Here is a 22,847-nt window from a genome sequence, read left to right as displayed (position 1 = left end):
CATTCTGCATCTGTCTTTTTTCATCACTAATCTATCATCTTCCATCATCTTGTAACTTATCGCGAATTAGATACTACTTGCGTTCTTATTTGATTCCCTCACGTTACATCATTTTTCCTCATGGAAAAAGGCTTTGATTTTCACCTCTAATTTACCAGGCTTTATATAACACCAGTGCAGATTCACACGTACGTTTGCAGCCTTTCTGAATCTGCTTTTGGTATTAAACAATTTCCTTACTGCGAATTCAGTCCTATTTCCTCTTTCATTCACTGCCGCCAACTGACATCGTGCCGTATGTCTAAAGAATTATTTTATTATCGCCCGTCAACGCTTCATAGCATTTTCTCGATTACAGAATCACATAAATTTTCTGCCACCCTGTATCTTCTTTCAGTTCGAAGCTCTCTCCTTTTTCTAGTTAAACGCGAATTTGATGAAGTACTATACCCATTCTTTTGTGATTTTCCATCTCCCATAGACTTTATCCTGACTCTCAGATCAGTGTTTTGAATATTCAGTAGTCTCTCCTGCTCGTCCTGACGTTAGTTCGTAATAATTCTGCCTCTTTTTCCACTGCTAAATACTCAAGTTTTGTGCAAATCTGAAATCATGTCCGCTCTTGCAACATATTTATAATTCTCTTTTCCCGGAATCCTTTGCCCCAGCAGTTTATCAACAATACCAGCCCATTACTCATAATAAATGTTTCATTACTTTACAAGTGCTTCTGCAGAAATGTGTAACGGAAATAAAATAAAGTCTTAAAAAAGGGCCATTTTGCGTTCATTTTCAAAACTGTCTTCTTTTCCAAATCGACCTGTCTTTGAAAGTCTTTTAAAAACATAAATTCATGACTTTTACTTCCCAAAGTCGTTCGTTTAAGAGTTCGAACTGAAATTATGTTTTTAAACGTAGTCTTCCTACTATAAGACCTAACTTACGTTCATCCAAAATTTCCCTATGATTTCTAAGTAGCCTGACACTCCAAGAGGTTTTGAAGAATTTTTTTTTTTTTTGATAGATTGTGGTGAAACACACAGTCTAAAACAGTCGATTTTTGCATCAAATTTACAACTTTGCTCTTTTCCATACCTGCTAATGTTTAATAAAATATTCTGAAGAATATTACAGTACCAGTGATATGTCTGATCATTTCTACATCTGCCAGCTGAAATATCTGTCTGATTATGCGCAAAGTTGTAAAGAATGTGCCATTGCTTGCATTACAGTATGTTAAAGTTTTCTCTCTCAAAATCAGTTGCTGCTTTAGAAAAATCCCCCCCCCCAAGAAAAAAGCTAAACAGCATGACTTAAAATTTTGCTCCATCCCAAGTGTGTGTGTGTGTGTGTGTGTGTGTGTGTGTGTGTGTGTGTGTTTTACCGATTCCTTACATGGTGACGTGTAAGTCTTTATCGTACCTTCAAAAAAAAAGTTCTTGCGTCATAGATACCATATTACTCCCACTATCAGGATGATATGGTAAGTTTCCAATTCAAGATAATGATATTTTGAAGGAGCATAAACTCTCTCTCTCTCTCTCTCTCTCTCTCTCTCTCTCAATAAAATCGCCAGGTGCCAACAGGAAAAAAATCACTTCTATCAACCCAGTAAAAGTGCTATAGATTGTTTTAACTGATTAGAATTTTTCTCTACTAAATAAAATCAACCAAGATTATTCTCTACTAAAAACCGTATGTCAAGATTTTATCTCCTAAATAAAATCGTCAACCAATATTTTTTCCACTAAATAAAATCGTCAGCCAGGATTTTTCTCTCAATAAAATCATCAGCCAGGATTTTTCTCAATAAAATCGTCAGCCAGGATTTTTCTCTCAATAAAATCATCAGCCAGGATTTTTCTCAATAAAATCGTCAGCCAGGATTTTTCTCTCAATAAAATTGTCAGCCAGGATTTTTCTATCAATAAAATCGTCAGCCAGGATTTTTCTATCAATAAAATCGTCAGCCCAGGATTTTTCTATCAATAAAATCGTCAGCCAGGATATTTCTTAATGAAATCGTCAGCCAGGATTTTTCTCTTAATAGAATCGTCAGCCAGGATTTTTTTTCTCTTTAAATCGTCAAGAGGCTGTAAGGATGAAATAAGCAAGTCCGTTAAGGAAACTCCCAAACACCTCTTCTTTACCGATTTAGTTTTGGATACGGTCGTCTAATATCGTTTTGTACGGTACTGATGCAGAGTATGGTGAAATTAGGACGATTTATGTAGCACATGAGAAAGCAAGATATGCAAAATGAATCGCTTAGTTAAAGGTGTTTGGGAGCTTCCTTAACAGACGAAAAAGCAGTTCCCCGTTTTAGATGATTTGATTAAATAAAAATCTGAATCACAATTCTTCCTAAATAATAATAATAATAATAATAATAATAATAACAATACAATTAACCTCTTTCTACTGAAACTGGTTGATAATTGTAAAGTCTTTTAAAATGGCATATTCTTGATTTCTGTAAAATTTCCCTCCGTTCTATATGATTTTATTGCAACATATTTCTGGAAGTGTAAAGCCATCCTAATACTTGTCCTTTCTTATCCAATTTCCAGAATCTCCCTCCAGCAAAAATAAATAAAAACAAACTTACCTGGTGCTCCAAAAAGTTCACTGAAAATGCACGATCTTGTTTCTCTTTAATTCAGCCCAATTTTTACTTATTTATTTATTTATTTATTGCCTGGTGTAGCGCAGCCTTCCTACTATAGTCTATTCCTGCCTCGTCTCCATACCTCGATTTTCATTCAATTTTTCGCACTTGTAATATATCTCTATACTCCTTTCACTCTAACCTGACCTATCTGCCATCTCTCCATCTTGAATGCTGAGCCGTAACAATACACTAACACCAGAATATGAAGCTAGTCACGAAGAAGTGCTATGGAAAGGATGCAGAGCTGCCACAATGTCTCTTATGGTCACTGGGCTACATGAAATAAGCTGCAAACGGAGGGAAATCTGGGCCAAGTTAAGAGGCGAGAAATATAGACAAATGTATAAATCTTCTATACCTATTCAGCCTGAGGACATCATTCATTCTGGTCTAACGTCAGATTAAATAAGAAGGTACTCCCCCCTCCCTCTCGTAGTGAATGAATAACCTCTCAAATTCGAAAATTTATTAAAAAATCATCATCACTGCGGTGAATGAGTTAATGAAATCTGTATCTGTATCTAGCCCCTCAAATTCGAAATATATAAAAAGAATTAAAAAAATCCCCCCCGTAGTGAATGAAATCTATATCTATATCCATCCCCTCAAATTCGAAAAATAAAAAAAAAAGGAAAAAATCCCCCTAGAAGTGAATGAGTTAATGAAATCTCTATCTAAACCCTCAAATACGAAAAATCTATTAAAAAAAAAAAAAAATGAATGAGTGAGACCCATACATCCCTCAAATTCAAAATCTCTCTTAAAAAAAAAAAAAAATCATATGTATATAAAGGAGAGGACATTGTGGCTTTTAATGCTGCTTTTTCTTTTTTTTCTTTTTCTTTTCTTTTTTTTGTCTGGTCCTCCTCGTCTTTCGAAAATGCATATTATTTACTCATTAACTTTTTTGTTCCAACCGAAGTGTTTCTTTAACGAGGTACCGTACAGTATAGTGAAAAAAAAAAAAAAAAAAAAAGTCTTGCATTTTGTAAAGTGTCTTCTTTACAATATAATGGTGCTTAAGACTCCTAATAATATATACTTTTTTCTTTACTTAATATTATCGCTTCTTACTATCTTTATTTACTTATACATTTATGAGAGAGAGAGAGAGAGAGAGAGTTAATCCTTCTGTTGCTTTGGGGGCATTTACATATTTCATTTTATCTAACACCTCACGATTATATCAGCTTAGAGAAATCGTAGTTGGCAGTGGCTTTCCCTCCTAATAAATTAAACTGATGTGGTTTTACTTGGGTGTTTCTTTCAATCTAAAACCACGCCATTTTTTTTTTTATCGTATTTTTTTATTTTTTTTTTTAGATGAACAAAATCCAAGCAATCAAAGAATTAAGAGATCGAATAATTCTGAAATAAGGTTACCATTTGGTGGAATTTCACTCAGTTTGTGGGTAATTTATTTAAACTATTCGCATATTTTCGTCTTTTTCCAATGTTTTTCCCACAGCTCATTCTCAATAATAATAATAATAATAATACAAAATAATAATAATACAAAATAAAACAATAATTCAGCTCAGCATCCTCTCCATAGCAATTCTTCAAGACTAGCACCATATTCTAGTGTTAATCTCTTTTTTTCTGATTCAAAATTCAAGACAAACGAGGCAATTATAAGCCTAATTAAAATGAACAGAGTATAATTACCGTAGTCCCCATACACAAAAATGCCGTATACAGTATGTTGTACGTAAACGATGGATTTATATAAACAAAATTGAGTATAACATAAATATAATCCTCTTCTGTTCTGGCAGGTCTTCCCTAGGCTGAACGATAAGCCGATTCAAAAACATAAGATTGAATTCGTCACTGTCATAAACTGGTTACAATACTGCTACAACTCCTGGCGCAGAGAAAATATACCGGTATATAATTACGCTACAACAAAGCAGAGTTTATGTTTTACGATCAGACTGAAGTCGCTGTATATAAGAGAAAAGAAAAAAGAAAACAAAAAAGAAACCGAGAAAGGAAAAAAAAACGAAAAAGGAAAGAAAATGAATGAAAAAGAAAGAAGGGAAGAAAAACAATAATTTCTAAAATCAGAGAGAAGAGCATGATTCCCAGACATGACAAAACGATTCCTATGAAAATTCGTTTAATCTAAAAATCATTGGGTAAGCTGGGGAGTGAGTATTTAGGCAACTGGCTGATAGGGTAACCGGATTATAAGGCTCCTGAATACTAAACTACATACCGGTACTAAACGTGGATAATCTGGTATTGTGATAATCATGCACCTGGATAATAAGGTATCTGATTAATTACATGTGTAGATAGGGTACACAGGCCAAGGGACAAGCTGTCAAATAATAGGATTAACAGTACAGGATAGTCAGGTAAAGGGATGATGCTATGAGGTCAGGTAGCTAAGCGGGTAATAAGGATCCCGTATTAGAGAAAATTAACTGGGGAAGAGGGAAATGCATCTTATCCTCCCATCACAGAGTACACCAAATGGCGCCCGTGTGCCTGTCTGACACCCCGATGGACCTCTCGATCAAGACACGGAGGAAGCTGCGCCTGGAGGAGTTCTTGCGGCAAAACCTGGACCAAGCGCCTGCGGGCCGGGTCATCCAGTGGGTGGAGAGGGATCAAGGGGTGTTCCGGATACTGTGGACGCATCAGAGCTCAGGCGCCTTCACCCAGCAGGACGCCGCACTCTTCCGCTACTGGGCTCTTGCTAGGGGTAAGTCCATTCTGGAGTTGCCATGCGTTGTAGCTGTTACTGAAGCTTCAGTATAGGGAATAACATCAGATTTCTACGAATTCATCTCCTGTGGGGGCAGTCTGAAGATGCAATGTTTGACGAGGCTTCGAAACAGTAATCACATGCTGATCTTTCTGGGATTGTCATAAGCTGTGGTTGCTGCTGACCCCTATAAACAGTAAACAGTAATAGGTCTCATTATCATTACGCACTCAGTAGGGATATGCCTGTCTTCTGGGGTTTTTATCAGATGTAAATGTTACTGACGCCTTAGAACAGTAAATAATAATGATACTCTTTATAGCTACAGCACACACTAGGGGTCTGAGGCTGTCATATGACGCACTTTTCGCCGATACCATGAGTCAGTAATAATGTCAGGCTTCTATGGGTCAGTCTGTGCTCTGGGGTTGCCACAGCCTGCGATTGCTGCTGAAGCATCAAAACCATAACAATTGACACTCAAAGAACATAACCCATGTCATCAGCGCGCACTCGTTAGGATTTCGTCAATGTTCTCGAGTGTCAGATATTATAGTTTTTGCTGTTAAAAGAATTCGTAACAGTAAAAATGTCAGATCGTAGATCTCGTTATTACCAGGTACATCAGCATTCTGATGTCGAAATAAGACGCAGTTGTTGCTGACACCTAGAAGAAACTTGCAGTTGTTGATGAGACCTTGGAACAGAAAATCATATAAATCACAGCACTCATCATTTGTGGCCGCTCGCTAGAGATAGGTTTCGTCTGTCTCGAGGTATTTTCATAGCCTAAGCTGCAGTTGCTGGTGATGCCTTGGAATCGTAAACATTAGGTCAAGAGATCATAGCACTGTTTGCCGTTGGGCACTTCAGAGGCCTAAATAAAAAATCAGTTCCTTTAGTATATTTGCCGCATATTAAAAAATAAAATCATTTACCATAATTCCACTTACCATGGTTGTAATGGGGTCTATAAAAGCCCGCGTTGCCTACAGGCAAAGCGGGGATCATCTCTTTGGCTCAGTCACAACGTGCACGTGTATGGAGAGTGAGGGCCTGAGATCGAATCTCGGCCAAAACAGTGTGATTAATTTGCGAAGTTTCATTTCGCTTATTACATGGTCACACTGGGCAAATGAAAACTAAGGTTCTTTTAACTTTTTGGAGCAATATCTGAGGGACATTCCGATCCCACCTCCCTCCTCTTGTATCATAATAGCGATATGGCTGTTGACAACACAACTCCTTCATTCCGGTGCTTTTTTTTTTTTTTTTTTTTGTTATGTGCAGACGATTTTATTCACCACGAGAGAAACTTAACAAACTGGAAGGGTTATTTCTGGCCTTCACTATCTCCTTCAGTACGAGAGGTCTTTCCCATGTTTATTAAAATGGTCTGGGATAGTACAGACACACTACACATAACACGTCCTCCCAGTGAAGTGGTTATGGGTGGTAAGGACGGCATTATCGTACCCTTATACAAGAAGTGGAATTTATAGTCCCATTCCTCCCCTTCTGATTACCCTTTGCAAATACGCAGGGAATACGTGGGTCTCATTCTTTCATCCCTGTCCCTGTTATCCTTGCTGTGGTCCCAAGCTCATCTAAAACGTGAACCCAGTGGCCGCAGGGTTAAGTTGTCCTCCTGCAGGCTACCATCCACACTTCGGGGGATGGGGAAGTAACTGTGAGACGTTTGTATAAGCAGGCAGTGGAGCCGCCAGACTATATAGGTGCCACCACATGAAGGCCTCTCACTTCAATACCACCCCTCTCCCTAAAATTAATCAATGTCTTCTGTGCGTGCTACCTTCAGACGATTTTATTCAGCTTAGGAGAGTCTTTCCGAACAAAGGGGGTTTGATATACAAGTAATTCATTCCTTACACACACACACACACACACACACACACACACACACACACACACACACACACACACACATGAACATTTCTGATGACTAAAACTGCCTGATTAAAGTGCAAAATTCGTCACCGGACTGAAGGAGTTAACACATCGGCGGTATCTACGTAATCTAATATTCACTAATTAAATTCCAAGGAAGAGCCAAGAGCAAAAGTTTGATGACACTTCCGGCACACAATTATAGCTGGTGACTATCGGCTAACTTTTGCCCCCAGCTGTCCCTTATCTACCTTAAGAGACACTTGGGCAATATAGGAAATGATACTGGCCAAAACGTCTTAGTCATGCATGGTGTACTACGATGACGTTTCCCCTCGCTGATAAAGATAGGTGATGAAATGATGACTGTATCTTTATGCTGGTGGGGTAATGAATGCATCCGCGTGGCACAGAAGTTTGATTGATGAATGTACTCTTTTTACGTGGCACAGAAGTTTGATTGATGAATGTACTCTTTTTACGTGGCACAGAAGTTTGAGTGATGAATGTACCGTACTCTTTCTACGTGGCACAGAAGTTTGATTGATGAATGTACTCTTTTTACGTGGCACAGAAGTTTGATTGATGAATGTACTCTTTTTACGTGGCACAGAAGTTTGATGAATGTACTCTTCTTACGTGGCACTGAAGTCTGAGTGATGAATGTACTCCTTTTACTCCAACCTGGCTTAAAACTGCCATCCCTCCATCTTCCATGCCGAGGTATAAGAGATTAATACTAGAATATGATGTTACTTACGAAATGCTACGGAAAGGATGGAGAGACGATGCGTGTCGAGTTCAGAAGTGTTGTGGGAAAGAAGTGCTGTGGGAAAGAAGTGCTGTGGGAAAGAAGTGCTATGGGAAAGAAAGAGTGCTGTGGGAAAGAAAGAGTGCTGTGGGAAAGAAAGAGTGCTGTGGGAAAGAAAGAGTGCTGTGGGAAAGAAAGAGTGCTATGGGAAAGAAAGGAATGCTGTGGGAAAGAAAGAAATGCTGTGGGAAAGAAAGAAATGCTGTGGGAAAGAAAGAGTGCTATGGGAAAGAAAGGAATGCTGTGGGAAAGAAAGAAATGCTGTGGGAAAGAAAGAAATGCTGTGGGAAAGAAAGAGTGCTATGGGAAAGAAAGAAATGCTGTGGGAAAGAAAGAAATGCTGTGGGAAAGAAAGAAATGCTGTGGGAAAGAAAGAGTGCTGTGGGAAAGAAAGAGTGCTATGGGAAAGAAAGAGTGCTATGGGAAAGAAAGAGTGCTGTGGGAAAGAAAGAGTGCTGTGGGAAAGAAAGAGTGCTGTGGGAAAGAAAGAGTGCTGTGGGAAAGAAAGAGTGCTATGGGAAAGAAAGAAATGCTGTGGGAAAGAAAGAAGTGCTGTGGGAAAGAAAGAAGTGCTGTGGGAAAGAAAGAAGTGCTGTGGGAAAGAAGTGCTGTGAGAAAGAAAGAAGTGCTGTGAGAAAGAAATGCTGTGGGAAAGGAAGAAGTGCTGTGGGAAAGAAAGAAGTGCTGTGGGAAAGAAATGCTGTGGGAAAGAAAGAAGTGCTGTGGGAAAGAAAGAAATGCTGTGGGAAAGAAAGAAGTGCTGTGGGAAAGAAAGACGTGCTGTGGGAAAGAAAAGAAGTGCTGTGGGAAAGAAAAGATGTCCTGTGGGAAAGAAAGAAGTGCTGTGGGAAAGTAAGAAGTGCTGTGGGAAAGAAAAGACGTGCTATGGGAAAGAAAAGACGTGCTATGGGAAAGAAAAGACGTGCTGTGGGAAAGAAAAGACGTGCTGTGGGAAAGAAAAGACGTGCTGTGGGAAAGAAAAGATGTCCTGTGGGAAAGAAAAGATGTCCTGTGGGAAAGAAAGAAGTGCTGTGGGAAAGAGAGACGTGCTGTGGGAAAGAAAGAAGTGCTGTGGGGGAAAGAAAGAAGTGCTGTGGGGGAAAGAAAGAAGTGCTGTGGGAAAGAGAGACGTGCTGTGGGAAAGAAAATAAGTGCTGTGGGAAAGAAAGAAGTGCTGTGGGAAAGAAAGAAGTGCTGTGGGAAAGAAATGGACACGTAGCGCGTCCTTTCAACCACTAAGCTACGTGAAATAAGACACAAAAGAACGAAAATCTTTACGTGAAAGACCAATAAGAAATGCATGTGTCAGTAACTCTTTTAATACGGCCATTCTGTCTTGATCTGAATATATTTTAGTTTGAGAAAGTCTGCTCCTAATGGGGAAGTTCGGAGGAGGAGGAGGAAAAAGTTAATAAAGGATAGGAGCAGGAAACAGTTAATGAAGGAGAGGAGGAGGAAATAGTTAATGAAGGAGAAAGGAGGAAACAGTTAATGAAGGAGGAGGAGGAGGAAACATTTAATGAAGGAGGAAGAGGAGGAGGAAACATTTAATGAAGGAGAGAGGAGGAGGAAGAGAAGAAAAACAGTTGATAAAGAAAGAGGAGGAGGAGGTTTTTCGTAAGCTGAATAAAATCGTTTGTAAACAGTAAGCTTTCCAAAAAACAAAAAAAAAATCCGAGCTGAAAGGGTTAACGAAGGCCGCATCAAACCCCTCCAGCTTAAAAATCCAACCTAAAGAGAATCAAACCGTCTGTAAACACTAAGAAACACACCAAAACAAGACATCACAGAGCTAGACGGGTTTAAAATAGCGAACCATTTTTTATTTTTTTTTCTAACAGGTAAACCGCCCAACCTGTCGTCCGTGGAGCTGAAGCAGAGTCTGAGGATGGCCCTGAACAAGTCCCCGTCCGTCGAGCGACTCCCCACCTCACACGACGAATACCGATACTTCAGATTCACAGGTGAGAACGGTATGCAGAGCTGGTTCAGGCGTTTTCTGTGTGTCTTCTTTATCTTCTCCTGTTCCAACCTTTCCTTCCTGTCCTACTGGTTGCTTTCTTACTTGAGTGTCTCTTCCCCTTCCTTTGTATTGTACACTACTGGCTTCTCTTTCCTCCCACCCCTCTCTGCTCCACTGGCGACTCCCTACTCACACTCCCTACTCCCTACGCCACACGACCAATACCGATCAGCTTTACAGGGGACGCCGGTTTAAAGGTTCTACTGCGGTTTTTAGGATTTGGTTTTTGCATGTCTTCTCTTGTTTTAGGCCTCCTCCTCCGCCTCTTCTTCCTTCTTGACTTCCTCTTTCCCTTCTTTCTTCTCCTCTTCCTCCTTCCCCTATCCTTATTCCTCTCTCATGCCCCTCCACACGCCCCACTCATCCCTCTCTCCTCTAGTCCCCCACTTCATCCCTCTCTCCTCTAGTCCCCCACTCATCCCTCTCTCCTTTAGTCCCCCATTTCATCCCTCTCTCCTTTAGTCCCCCACTCATCCCTCTCTCCTTTAGTCCTCCATTTCATCCCTCTCTCCTTTAGTCCCCCACTCATCCCTCTCTCCTTTAGTCCCCCACTCATCCCTCTCTCCTTTAGTCCCTCACTCATCCCTCTCTCCTTTAGTCCCCCATTTCATCCCTCTCTCCTCTAGTCCCCCACTCATCCCTCTCTCCTTTAGTCCCCCACTCATCCCTCTCTCCTTTAGTCCCCCATTTCATCCCTCTCTCCTTTAGTCCCCCACTCATCCCTCTCTCCTTTAGTCCCCCACTTCATCCCTCTCTCCTTTAGTTCCCCACTCATCCCTCTCTCCTTTAGTCCCCCACTCATCCCTCTCTCCTACTCCATCCCTCTCACCTACTCCTCCACTCGCCCCTCTCCATTCCTCTTCTACTCCTCCATTCTCCCCACTCCATCCCTCTCTCCTCCTCCATTCCCCCACACCATCCCTCTCCTTCATTCCCCCACACCATCCCTCACCTTCATTCCCCATCATCCCTCTCCTTCATTCCCCAACTGCATCCCTCTCCTTCATTCCCCATCATCCCTCTCCTCCATTCCCCCACACCATCCCTCTCCTTCCTTCCTCCACACCATCCCTCTCCTTCATTCCCCAACTGCATCCCTCTCCTTCATTCCCCATCATCCTTCTCCTTCATTCCTCCACATCATCCCTCTCCTTCATTCCCCATCATCCCTCTCCTTCATTCCCCATCATCCCTCTCCTTCATTCCCCATCATCCCTCTCCTTCATTCCCCATCATCCCTCTCCTTCATTCCCCATCATCCCTCTCCTTCATTCCTCCACATCATCCCTCTCCTTCATTCCCCATCATCCCTCTCCTTCATTCCTCCACATCATCCCTCTCCTTCATTCCCCATCATCCCTCTCCTCCATTCCCCTCTCCTACTCCCCCACACCTCCAACCCCTCCCTCCTCTATTCTCACTCGAAACTGCCAGATAAGACCCTGAGATAAGAGATACGGTGCAACCCCGTCCCGGTTACCGTAATTTAAAGGCACAAGTGGGTCGAGGTGAAGGAGAGGGAGACCGAGGACGAGGTGGAAGGGAGGGGAAGTGTGGCTAGGTCAAGGTGGATGTTTATAAAGCTAACATCTCTCTCTCTCTCTCTCTCTCTCTGATCTACCTACACAAGGAAACAGGTCAACAGTGACGTCAACTCGCTGTATTGCCTCAACACTATCCCACCAGACAGGAAAAAAGGAGGGAACGGGCTCACAGGAAATAAGCCAGATATACATATAAAATAATAAAACGCAGTAACCCCATCCGTTTGAGAACTGTTTCCTGCCTTCCATAAAAGTGACAACTGACATAAGCTGCATCATCAACAAGAACGAAATAAATGGTGTCAACCTACTGAAAGAAGCTCCTTCAAGAGAAAAAACCCTTTCCTAAGCTGAATGAAATCGTTACAAGGAAACGAGAATAAAAAAAAAAAAAAAAAAATCATCGCGCAGAACGGCTCATATATCCAAATTATTACAAAATGTCATCTTGAAGTCTAGGTCTTCCTTTTCCGAGTTTTCTACGATAATACATTTTCTGTGGATACCGGAAAAGGGTCCTATTTCTTACGTTTGGGATGCATTCTAGTCATGTTAATTTTGTATAATGCGCATCAGTAATTATAACAAAATATGCTGAATATCGACACAGCAACTCTAACTCTTCCTCAGCTATCTGTTTTACGCATAAATCTATATTATCGTTTGTTGAGAAAAAAAAAAAAGCGTACTGAAATGTTACCAGACTACTTATGAACTCAGATACCACGAAATGTCTCACCTAAGCTGAATAACTAATCACACGGTACCTGAAAACATGGTTTGCCGACGGAACGCGTTCCTGGTTTGCTGGAGCCAGGCACAAACCCTGTCACACACGTTCCACGAACGCCGCCGACGGTCGGCAAAAATGTCAACAAAGCATACCGGAGTCTGTCCCAGCGTCTCACACGAGTCACACGTATCAGATGCAACATGGCTTTTCTTGAATTTGCTGAGGGGAGAGTGATTGCTGCACTGGGTCTTGTAGTGGTGGCACTTGAGAAGAAAGAGGCGGAGACGGCCAAAACCCCAGATGCCATCGTATCTGCAGTGTTGAATGAACGGCGAGATACATACAATACTCTTTCGCCCAGCGTGGTGTGCTGTGTCCGCTCCCCAATGTAAACCACTGACTTATCGACATTGTTAGTTCACCAGTGCACGATATAAAAGGTTATTTAAGCTTTCATAATTTATAATATATATCGTATATAATGGAAAGTAATAGGCACTCTAGGAGGGAATTATAACTTTCAAAAAATAAACAAAATACAGCAGTATAGCCTCCAAGTTCTCCATTCAGCTCGCTCTGCCATCAGACAAAACGTTTTGTACCTGATTCCGTAGGCAGGAATGGATTTGGACCGAATCCAGTTTTGCCGACGAAATCCTCGGCGGCTACCACGGTTTCGTGGGCGGTTACCACGATTTCTTCGGCAAACCATGATTTCAGGGAACTATGGCTGCCGCAATAAATGCCACACAAAAAACATTACCACGCATGTCACGAAAAATACAATGCATTTCACAAAAACAGTACTGCCAAGGATATCACAACTCGATATATAGATAGACTGATGGATTTAAAGGAAGGAAGGTAGGCAGATCGACAGGCATGATGACAGACAATGAGATAGATACCCGGTAATGTTGGAAAATTACGGTATCGTGGAGGTCACAGGAAAAGTTGTGGATGGCACAAAATATAGGCTTCTTGCTCTGGATATCTAATGGAAAATGTTATGGATAAAAAGAAAGAAAAACGAAAGCATGAGAAAAAAAATCCTTATCACTGCTGCCACAATAAATAATAATAATAATAATAATAATAAAATAATTCCAAACAAACTTTCCCTTATTCAACTCCTAACTTCAGAGAACTGGAAGTAAGCTATGGAAAAAACGATAAATGCGTTCCTTGCCCAAGTCTACTTTCAAAATCTTATTGACACAAGATTCTACGGTACGGTAATCCATGAGTAGACAGAGAACCACCTTATTTTGCATATTTTCTTTCTCTTTACCTTAGCTCTTCGTGGGATTCTTTAGAGTATTTTCTGATTGCGTTTTCAAATTGCAATTTTTTTTTTTTTTTTAATTTGAGTAGGTGTTGAAAAGCGTTTAAAAAGTGGCGTTTGTTCAGTTAAAATCCACTTTGCATTACCTACTTTGAACATCAAAATCCACCACCCCCTTTTGTTATTATTATTATTATTATTATTATTATTACTACTACTTTTAACCACTGACTGTATAATCATCTTACTTGCTGAAGGTGTGTGGCAAGATCCACCTCTGTTTGTTGTATAAGTGCTCTGTAACTTTCTCAACAGTAAATATTATCAAATTAAAATCAAATCCCTACCGGCGCCGAAGACACGGACGCAGTCTTGTAGCGCAACGTGATACTGTGGCGTGGCAGCACATTGGTACTTTACTGTACCCGAATACCACCTCCAGGGTCATGCAATATCCTTGGTCGACTCTCACAAGGATCCTAGTGTTTTGGTGGACTCCTCCCTCAGATTTCATCTCCATATCAGGTTTACTGTTAACAAAGCTTCTGGGTTGTCTACCAATTTTCTAAGATGTATTCTTTGTAGATCACAGGACTTTATGCTTACCTTGTATAAAACACATATTAGACCTTTGTTGGAATATGCCTCTTGTGTGTGAAATAGAGGCTTTGTGGGAGATCTTCGTTTTCTGGGATCAGTCCAGAGATCTTGGACTCGTCATGTAGAAGGACTAACCGAACTTCCCTATGGTGAACAACTTATGGGAATCTTGATTTGTTCTCCGTACAGGGGCCTTTATTGCGTGCAGATTTGGTAAAATATTGAAAAAATTTTCATCATGAATGTAGTATTCATTCTGCTGAAATTTTTACTTTGGCACTCCCATTCGGCATGAGACGGCACAGATTTAAGATTCTTCGCTCTCATGGCTCTTTAGAGGCTAGGAGGAGGTTCTCGATTACAGTAGGTGCGTCAGTCCGTGGAACTCTTTACTTGATGATATTGTTGCCCTGAGTTCAATTTGCTCTTTTAAGTCAGCCTTACATTCTTTTTCTAGGCCCTCTTCTTTATCAGTTTCCTCACTAGACTCATACCTAACCTTTCCCTTTAGCTCTCGGCCCCCACTGACCACTAACCCACCTTTCCTCTCCATATACCCTGCTTTGAAATTTCACTCTTCACTGCAACATTAACAGAATTTTCCATTAATACACCTTGCCAGTATTATTTTACTCTGCTTAAGGTACATAACACAGTCTTTAGTTGATTGCCTTTGCTGTCCCATTTGACTGGCGTACCTGCAGATTTGTGCTACCCTTGTTTTCCTCTATGCGGCTCCTCTCACTGCCTACCTAACCAGTGCAAAAAAGGGTAGCCAACCAGGTGAGAACACCAGGTGATGCCAGACGGACGCCTTCTTAGAACGCCATTAAATATATATATATATATATATATATATATATATATATATCAATGACTATTAATCAAAACCCAGCCAAAACTTTCCTAACTAAACCCAACCTCGTTTATCCTATCCTATCCTAATCTAACCTAACCCATTTTATGCTAACCTAACAAACCTAACCCATTTTATGCTAACCTAACCCATTTTATGCTAACCTAACCCATTTTATGCTAACCTAACAAACCTATCCCTTATGCAATTATATTTTCCTTGTGTAATGATGAATCCTCTTCATACTCGAAAATGCACTTCTGTACACACGTCGCTAAAACAATTTTTTTTTTTTTTTTTTTTTTTAAGGTGGTCCTGTCTCTGTCTCCTTAAGGTTTACTGATACTACCCTGGCCTGCTATTAACGATTTGTTTTACCAGAATATGTAGTTCGAACTAGGCGTTACCGCGATTATGAGAAGGAGAACAAGATAACATCAAGGAAAGTCACACAACTCAACAACTTGCCCTGACACTATCGTTCTTTTTCACAGAATGGGGCGGCCGAAAACTATCCCAAAGAGGCAGCCACCGTCCCAGAAGCCCAGAGGAAAACAAGAGGAAATCGTCTCTCACCAGTCCGCCTCCCCTCCTACCTTTGCAGTCGTCTGAGAGAGAGATCTACTGCGTCCCTCCCGAAAATCTGGTGAAAACTGAAGTCCCTGAGCTCAAAATGGAAGAAACTTGGGTGTACTCACCAGTGGCCTGCCCTGAAACCTGCCCAGTCAAGGAAGAAATAATAGAGCCACAGTCAAACGTAAACACGGCGGACGGTTGCTCCCCAGCGCGTTCGTACCTGGCGGAAGAATACCAGGCGAGGAAAACGTGGCTCCAGGAACGTCATCGAAATAGTATCCTGGCAGCGCATTTGATGAGCTACCCGAAAAAGACTAATCTCCATCAACCAGAAACCTACTCATCCCCTTACCTAGCGCCAGAATTATACCAAACACAGAAACTTGAACCACATCCGAGTGCTACTTGTAATGACGTAAGCTTTCATCAAAACGAAGTTCCTGGCGCCACATCTAGCTTCTCTAGTTTTAGTTATACTCCATACACACACTCCGGTTTCAATCATCAGTACCTGAAGACTTATTAAAATGAAATTAGGTTCTGAATTCGTCTTTCATAGTTTTAAGGAGTCTTTCATTTTGCAAAAGTGACCGCTAATAAATAATAAATAATTTACGGTAGACTGGCGTGTTTTCGAAAGAGAGAGAGATTACTGGCTGAAGCTGTTTGAACGAGCCCCAAGTATTTATAGATTGCTAGATACTTTGATCTTACTTCAACTCATTTTCTGGGCAAGGGATCCACCATAAAAATTCACAGACACACACATATACACACAGGAGACTAACACAAAGCAAGTGTTGAAAAAGTTGATTCCTGTGTAACTCGCAAAATCTCGCGAAAACACGTTTTCAAAGTGTTCTTTGTATCTATAGTTGTTTACTACTACAGGTTGAATGTGCTTTGTGTTCTTCATTGTTATTTTATACAAAGTTTGTGTAATCCTTACTCTTAGTTGACATGATTATAGTCGTGGCGCACGACTCTGAGATTGTCATTATCATACCCTGGCAACCTAGCACTAAAAAGTGCGTCCGATTTTGTATCATGTTATACACGAATCATACTATTATGCACGAATATATTATACACGAATATTATCATACACGAACATATTATACACGAATCACTTGCGTCTCATGTTATACAAGAAATGGGACGCACTTTTGAATGGTAGGTTGCCAGGTTACGATAATGACAACCTTAGAGTCATGCGCCGCAAATATAGCTGTACATTTCAGTTATTTATTTCCATGGCTTGTTAGGGCGGTTCACACGAGCAAAATCATGGTCGTTTTTTGCCGGAATTTGCTTCCCGGTTGAATTTCCGGCCGCTTTTTTCGCCGGTATAGAGAGACCAACATGTCGGTCGGGAGAAAGAAGCCAGGCCGATTTAAATGGCTGCACCGAACAAGGCAAAGCTCTGGGAACGAAGACGAATGCATCTTGTGTTTACTACTGCTTCTAATCTCACTTTAACGTTCATTCCAGTTTGGGTGTACCTGATATGACAATGAGTATAAAAGAATGATTATTTAAGGATGAGTTAAAATTAATGAGTTAAAGATAAAGGAATCTTGTACATGATTTATGCTTAAGAAAATTTATGCATACGGCCCCAGAAGCCACCGGAAAGCTGAGTGGCAGTAAAGGCCTATTCACAGGAGCTAAATCGCTGCCTTGAAGGCTCATCTTGAAGTAGGAAAAGTGCAAGTGCAAGAGCTGCACACCTAGTACGAGTACGGTGGTCCATCTTTGTAAACACTTGCCGCGTTCCTGCCTCTCCAGTCGCTATACGTGTGAACACTTTTGTCCGTAAATCGGCGAAAAAAACGGCCGCGATTTAGCTCGTGTGAACCGGCCTTAGATACGTAAGGTCAGTGTTGCTGTCTTGTTCGCTGACGTATAATTAAACTTTCTGATCTCAAAGGCGTCTTCATTACTTCACCTTCCATTGAATCCGAGTGACGTCATTATTAGTTCACTCTTGACACGATTTTATTCAGCTTAGGAAAGGCCTTCAAACTGAGTAGCTTAAAGTTCAAAATTTCAAAATGTCAATTCTAAGCTGAATGAATGTCAGATGGGAGGAATAAGCGCACACACACACACACACACACACACACACTTGATAAATACGATTATACATGAGTGTGTTCTCCCAGATGACTGGGTGAAGTGTAATTATAAATGTGTACAAGGGAAAGGGTGATGTCCTGGAAAGAGGAAATTATAGACAGAGGCATAAAGCTTTTGGACAAGAGAGCGAAGGTAATGGAGCGAGTTCTAGAAGGTATGATTAGAGAAAGAGTGAATGCTGATGAGATGCAGTTTGGGTTGATGCCAGGAAAAGGGACCACTGATGCCACAGTCATTGTTCGACAGGTTCAGGAAAAATATATTGGGAAGAAAAGAGATCTGTATTTTGTTACCCGTTCCCGCCCGCAAGAGCTCGGGGACGGGTAGTGTTTTCACTGGGCTTGTTTGTTTGTCTGTTTGTCTGTCTCTCTCACAACTTTACGCGAAAATTACCGGAGCAATGTTGACTATAATTACAGGGATGGTGGGTTATGAACTTTTGATCACCTGATTAAATTCTGGGGGAAACTGAGCCAAGGCCCAGGCTGTTGGCCCAAGAAGTGTAAAGAAAAAAAAAAAAAAAAGAAAAAAAAAGAAAGAAAAGAGAGAGAAGGGTTAAAATCATTTTTTTCGCCATAACTCCTTTCAAATTCGTCATATCGACATGAAACCAAAATCTAAAGGTGCATCTTTCAAATCTGCATCCTATAACATGCCTTATTACATCAGGGGGGTCACCCCCCAGTTAATGGTAGGGGGGTCAATGTCAGGTACTGTAGGTCAGGCCTAAAATTTTAAATGGGCATAAAATCGTCAGTTTTTAACCTATTTACTCCAAATTTGTTATGTGACATCTTTGACTAGATATCCTATTGTTTGTACGTCAGCACTATAATGATTGCGGGGGACGGGTTTGCTGTGCCTTGGCACCGCTTCTTATTTTTGTTGATTTGGAGAAGGCCTTTGACTGAGTCCACAGGGAGGTGGTAAAGTGGACAATGAGAACGCTCGGGATGAAGGAGTGGCTGGTTAGGGTGCTAGCACCCACGTAAGGGTGAATGAAGGTTTGAGCGATGAGTTTTCCGTGAATGTTGCTGTGCATCAGTGGTCAGTCTTGAGTCCCTTGTTGTTTATCATGCCACTTGAAACCCTCTCACGTGACTTCAGAAATGGAGTCCCGTGGGAGATGTTGTATGCTGATGGTTTGGTGCTGAGTCCAGGGAATGAAAGGGACTCGAAGGAAATATTTAGGAAGTGGAGAGATGGTATGGGGCACAAAGGCTTAAAAGTAAATGCAGATAAAACAAAAGTGATGGTATCAAGTGCCGGTGGCGGTACTGTCAAAAAAGAGGGGGAGTGGCCATGTGCGGTTTGCCACAAGGGTGTGGGAAGTAACCCCATCTTGTGCAGTGTTTGTGATAAATGGGTGCATGAGATGTATGGTAGTGGTGTTTGAGGTAGACTGCGAAATAACACTGATTTCATGTGTGCAGTGTGTCGGGGAGAGCATGTGGAGACTGCCAGGTGTGAAAGGATTGAACTTGCTGGTGAGTCTCTTGAGTGTGTGGAAGAGTTTTGTTATTTGGGAGACATGTCATGTCCGTCTGTGGCTAGAGTGAGGAGTGGTTGGAAGAAGCTCAGGGAGTTGTTGCCTCTCCTGACATTGAGAGGGCTTTCCCTCCGTGCTAAGGGTTCTTTGTATGTAGGATGTGTTAGGAGTGTGATGTTGTATGGTAGTGAGACCTGGGCAATAAAAGAAGACGATATTCGCAGGCTCAAAACGTGCAGAAATGACAATGATTAGGTGGCTGTGCAGTGCGTCGCTAAGTGACAGACAAATAAACAGACAGACAGACAGAGACAGATGGACACAAATAGATATACAGATTGACAGACAGACGGATAAACAGGCAGGTAGGCAGACAGATAGACAGACAGACAGACAGACAGGGACAGACACAGTAGATAGAGATAAACAGACAGATAGATAACCTCCCCATCCCTTCAGCAGGCAGGAAAGTTAAGGGGACATTTATGTAACCCGGCAGTGAAGTGACCGAGCTATACCGGTGCCACCACGTGAAGGCGTCTCTCTCAAAGACGTATGGGGAGACGAGGCAAGTAACACAAAATTGGGTAGCGTTATATATGGACAGCCCTGTATCTTCTTCCCTAACATCCACTGTAGTATGAGAGAGAGAGAGAGAGAGAGAGAGAGAGAGAGAGAGAGAGAGAGAGAGAGGGAGGGAGAGAGAGAGAATTGTTTTCATTGCACTGATCTCGCCTTTTCATTCTCGCTGACGATACGATTTTATTTTGCCGAGTGGAGTAGCCATCAGAGAGAGAGAGAGAGAGAGAGAGAGAGAGAGAGGAGTGGATTCCGTCCTTTATCACACTTAACACACTAACACCTTCACTCCATCTCATGCATCTTATTCTATCTTCAGGCGATTTTATTCAGTTTATGGAAAGGTTATTTTTTTTTTTTACCCTAATTTGGCCCAGATTATCGTACTTTTGCAGCTAATTTCACTAAGACAGTACTATAGCTCTGCGTCCTTCCCATAGCACTTCTTCGTGACCAGCATCATAATCTTGTGCTAAATTCATTACTACAACTGAGAATTCAAGAGAGAGAGAGAGAGAGAGAGAGAGAGTCAACTTTAGGCCAAGTTAGAGAAAAAATGGTATAGGTTGTGAAGGGGGTTGACGGGGACTATTCTCAACCCCGTAACTACAATGATAGGTGGTAGGTGGTGGCGACCATCATCCACTCAGTGTAGTGTCGCCTACTTCTTCCTTCACTTTTATCATTCCTTTTCTGTGTCTGTCCTCCTCTCTTCCAATTTCTCTCACCTTTCTTGTAATTTTTTGTTACTCTCTTCTTCACGTGGCTTTACACTGAGTGACAAGCCTAATGGTTTCCTGTAAGCCAGTAAACCACTTACAACGCTGGGCGGTAGCCATATAACCAACCCATACGTGTTCCCTACATGTGAACAAGTGAGTTGGCAGAGAGTTAGTGCCCCTCCCCGTAAAACAAATTTAATAACTCTAAGACAAACTGCCACCCTTTACGGGATTATGGCGTCTGGCACTACAGTAAACTCTTCACAGCTTAATAAAATCGTCTGGGGATGGAAACAATACAAGACAGGTTGCTTACGACGGGGGAATTTATCGTAAGTGTTTGAAAATGACCCTAAATCATGACACTTGCATATATCCTGGATCATATCATCAGTAGGTACAAGAAGAGGACTGATTGACTGACTGAAAGGTTGGTTGATTAATGCTTTTATTGAGGATGTGGACAGTGCTGAATAAAAGGTGAAAATAACTCCGAGTTGAGTAATTAAGAACATCGCAAAAATCGCCAAAGAACTAAAACTCATACTCGACAACATGATCGATCCAAATGTCGCTCGGTAGAGTATATATATATATATATATATATATATATATATATATATATATATAATCATCTGTTGAGGTCCACTGCAGGACCAGCCTATCCCTACCGAAGCAGGGACGATACAGCCAATGTATCACTACCCAGTGGCTTAGGCTGTCTGGTAGAGACTGTATGTAGAGTGAGAAGTGCCTGTAAGTGTAAGTGTAGTATTGTAGTGGCTTTGGATGTATGTGTAGTCTGTGAACCAAGTGTAATCGGCCCGCCTTAAGCCGATTGGGTGCAAGCATACTAGTATGCGACACTGGTTCAACCACAGCACCCCTTATGTCCGCCAAAGTAGCAAGTGGCTCGGTGAACGATTCCAAAAGTTTTTACAACTCTGGGTGGAGGCGAACCCTCGTCCACAAGCGTACGAAACGCACACTCTACCACTGAAGCTCCATATATATATATATATATATATATATATATATATATATATATATATATATATATATATATGGATTTTAAACAATCAAATCAGGCACTGAGTTTGATATGGGTGGAGTAAAATAAAATCTGAAGGGATTTTAAAAAATCAGAACAGGCATTTGATCTGAAATGAACCGTACTACAGTCTTGCATACCAATGTCCTTCGGTACAAACATGGTGAACTTTGTATCTACGAATTCTTAGATCCTAATAAGGCACAGATTTTATAAGGAAGGGGGCTTGGGCAGCGCACGACCCTTTCTTTTCGACAGACCAATGATTACTTATAATTAAAAATATTACTTATAATTAAAAATATATATTTCCTAAATTTTAAGCACTTTTACATCAGAATCATTAATCACACAGGGGGATTTGGTAATAACTTTTGAGGAATTTTGGTGATGATATAGGATTAATTTAAATTTCTGGTAATTCAACTAAGAATCACGCCCCCCTCCCCCGCTTTACCAAACTTCTGCATCCGGCCTTTTCCAATGTCTCTAGATACAAAGTACTTGTAAGAAAAGAAAACGTAAATAAGTACCTAAGGTTGACATTAAACAATTCTTAGATCGTAACGTCTCTGGATACAAACCAAAGAACAGAACACTGTGGAAATAATGAACAAAACTGGACATCCACAACTTCTTACATCCTCATATTCTTGGCTACAAACAAAAGAATACTTGGAATTGAAGAAAGTACTGATAATTAACTGCACCCGACATCTACAAATTCTTAAATCCTCATGCCGCTGGGAACAAACAAAAGAATACCTGACATGGGAGAAAGTATAAATAATTAGCTACTCTCGATAGCTACAAATTCTTAAATCCTCATGCTCCTGAGAACAAAAGAATACATGGTTGAGAAGGGAGTACCAATAACTAACTACCCTTCGTATCTACAAATTCTTAAATCCTCATACCCCTGGGAACAAACAAAATACTTGGTAGATAAGAAAGTACAAACAATGAACTACAATCGACATATACAAATTCTTAAATCCTCATGCGCCTGGGTACAACCAAAACAAGAGCTGGGAGAAAACAACACAAATATGGAACTAAATATGATAACTACGTATTCTTACATTAAATTTCAAGAGGATAAAAAACAGAATGAAACAAAAATTCAAGAACAATAAAAATTATG

General features: G+C 40.9%; 1 protein-coding gene across 1 annotated transcript; it reads left to right on the top strand.

Moving 5' to 3' along the window:
- Positions 1 to 5,152: 5,152 nt before the first annotated feature.
- Positions 5,153 to 17,229, top strand: LOC145391234 (uncharacterized). The gene is made up of 4 exons (XM_080265910.1): positions 5,153 to 5,384; positions 9,948 to 10,070; positions 15,642 to 16,138; positions 17,215 to 17,229. The coding sequence occupies exons 1-4, from the start codon at positions 5,153 to 5,155 to the stop codon at positions 17,227 to 17,229; spliced, it is 867 nt and encodes a 288-aa protein (XP_080122036.1).
- The last annotated feature ends 5,618 nt before the right edge of the window (positions 17,230 to 22,847 follow it).

This window comes from Coenobita brevimanus, chromosome 17 (assembly GCF_032717465.1).
Source record: "Coenobita brevimanus isolate Jiangsu-jjx chromosome 17, ASM3271746v2, whole genome shotgun sequence".
Lineage (NCBI taxonomy): Eukaryota > Metazoa > Arthropoda > Malacostraca > Decapoda > Coenobitidae > Coenobita > Coenobita brevimanus.
This window is presented reverse-complemented; position numbering and strand designations above follow the sequence as displayed.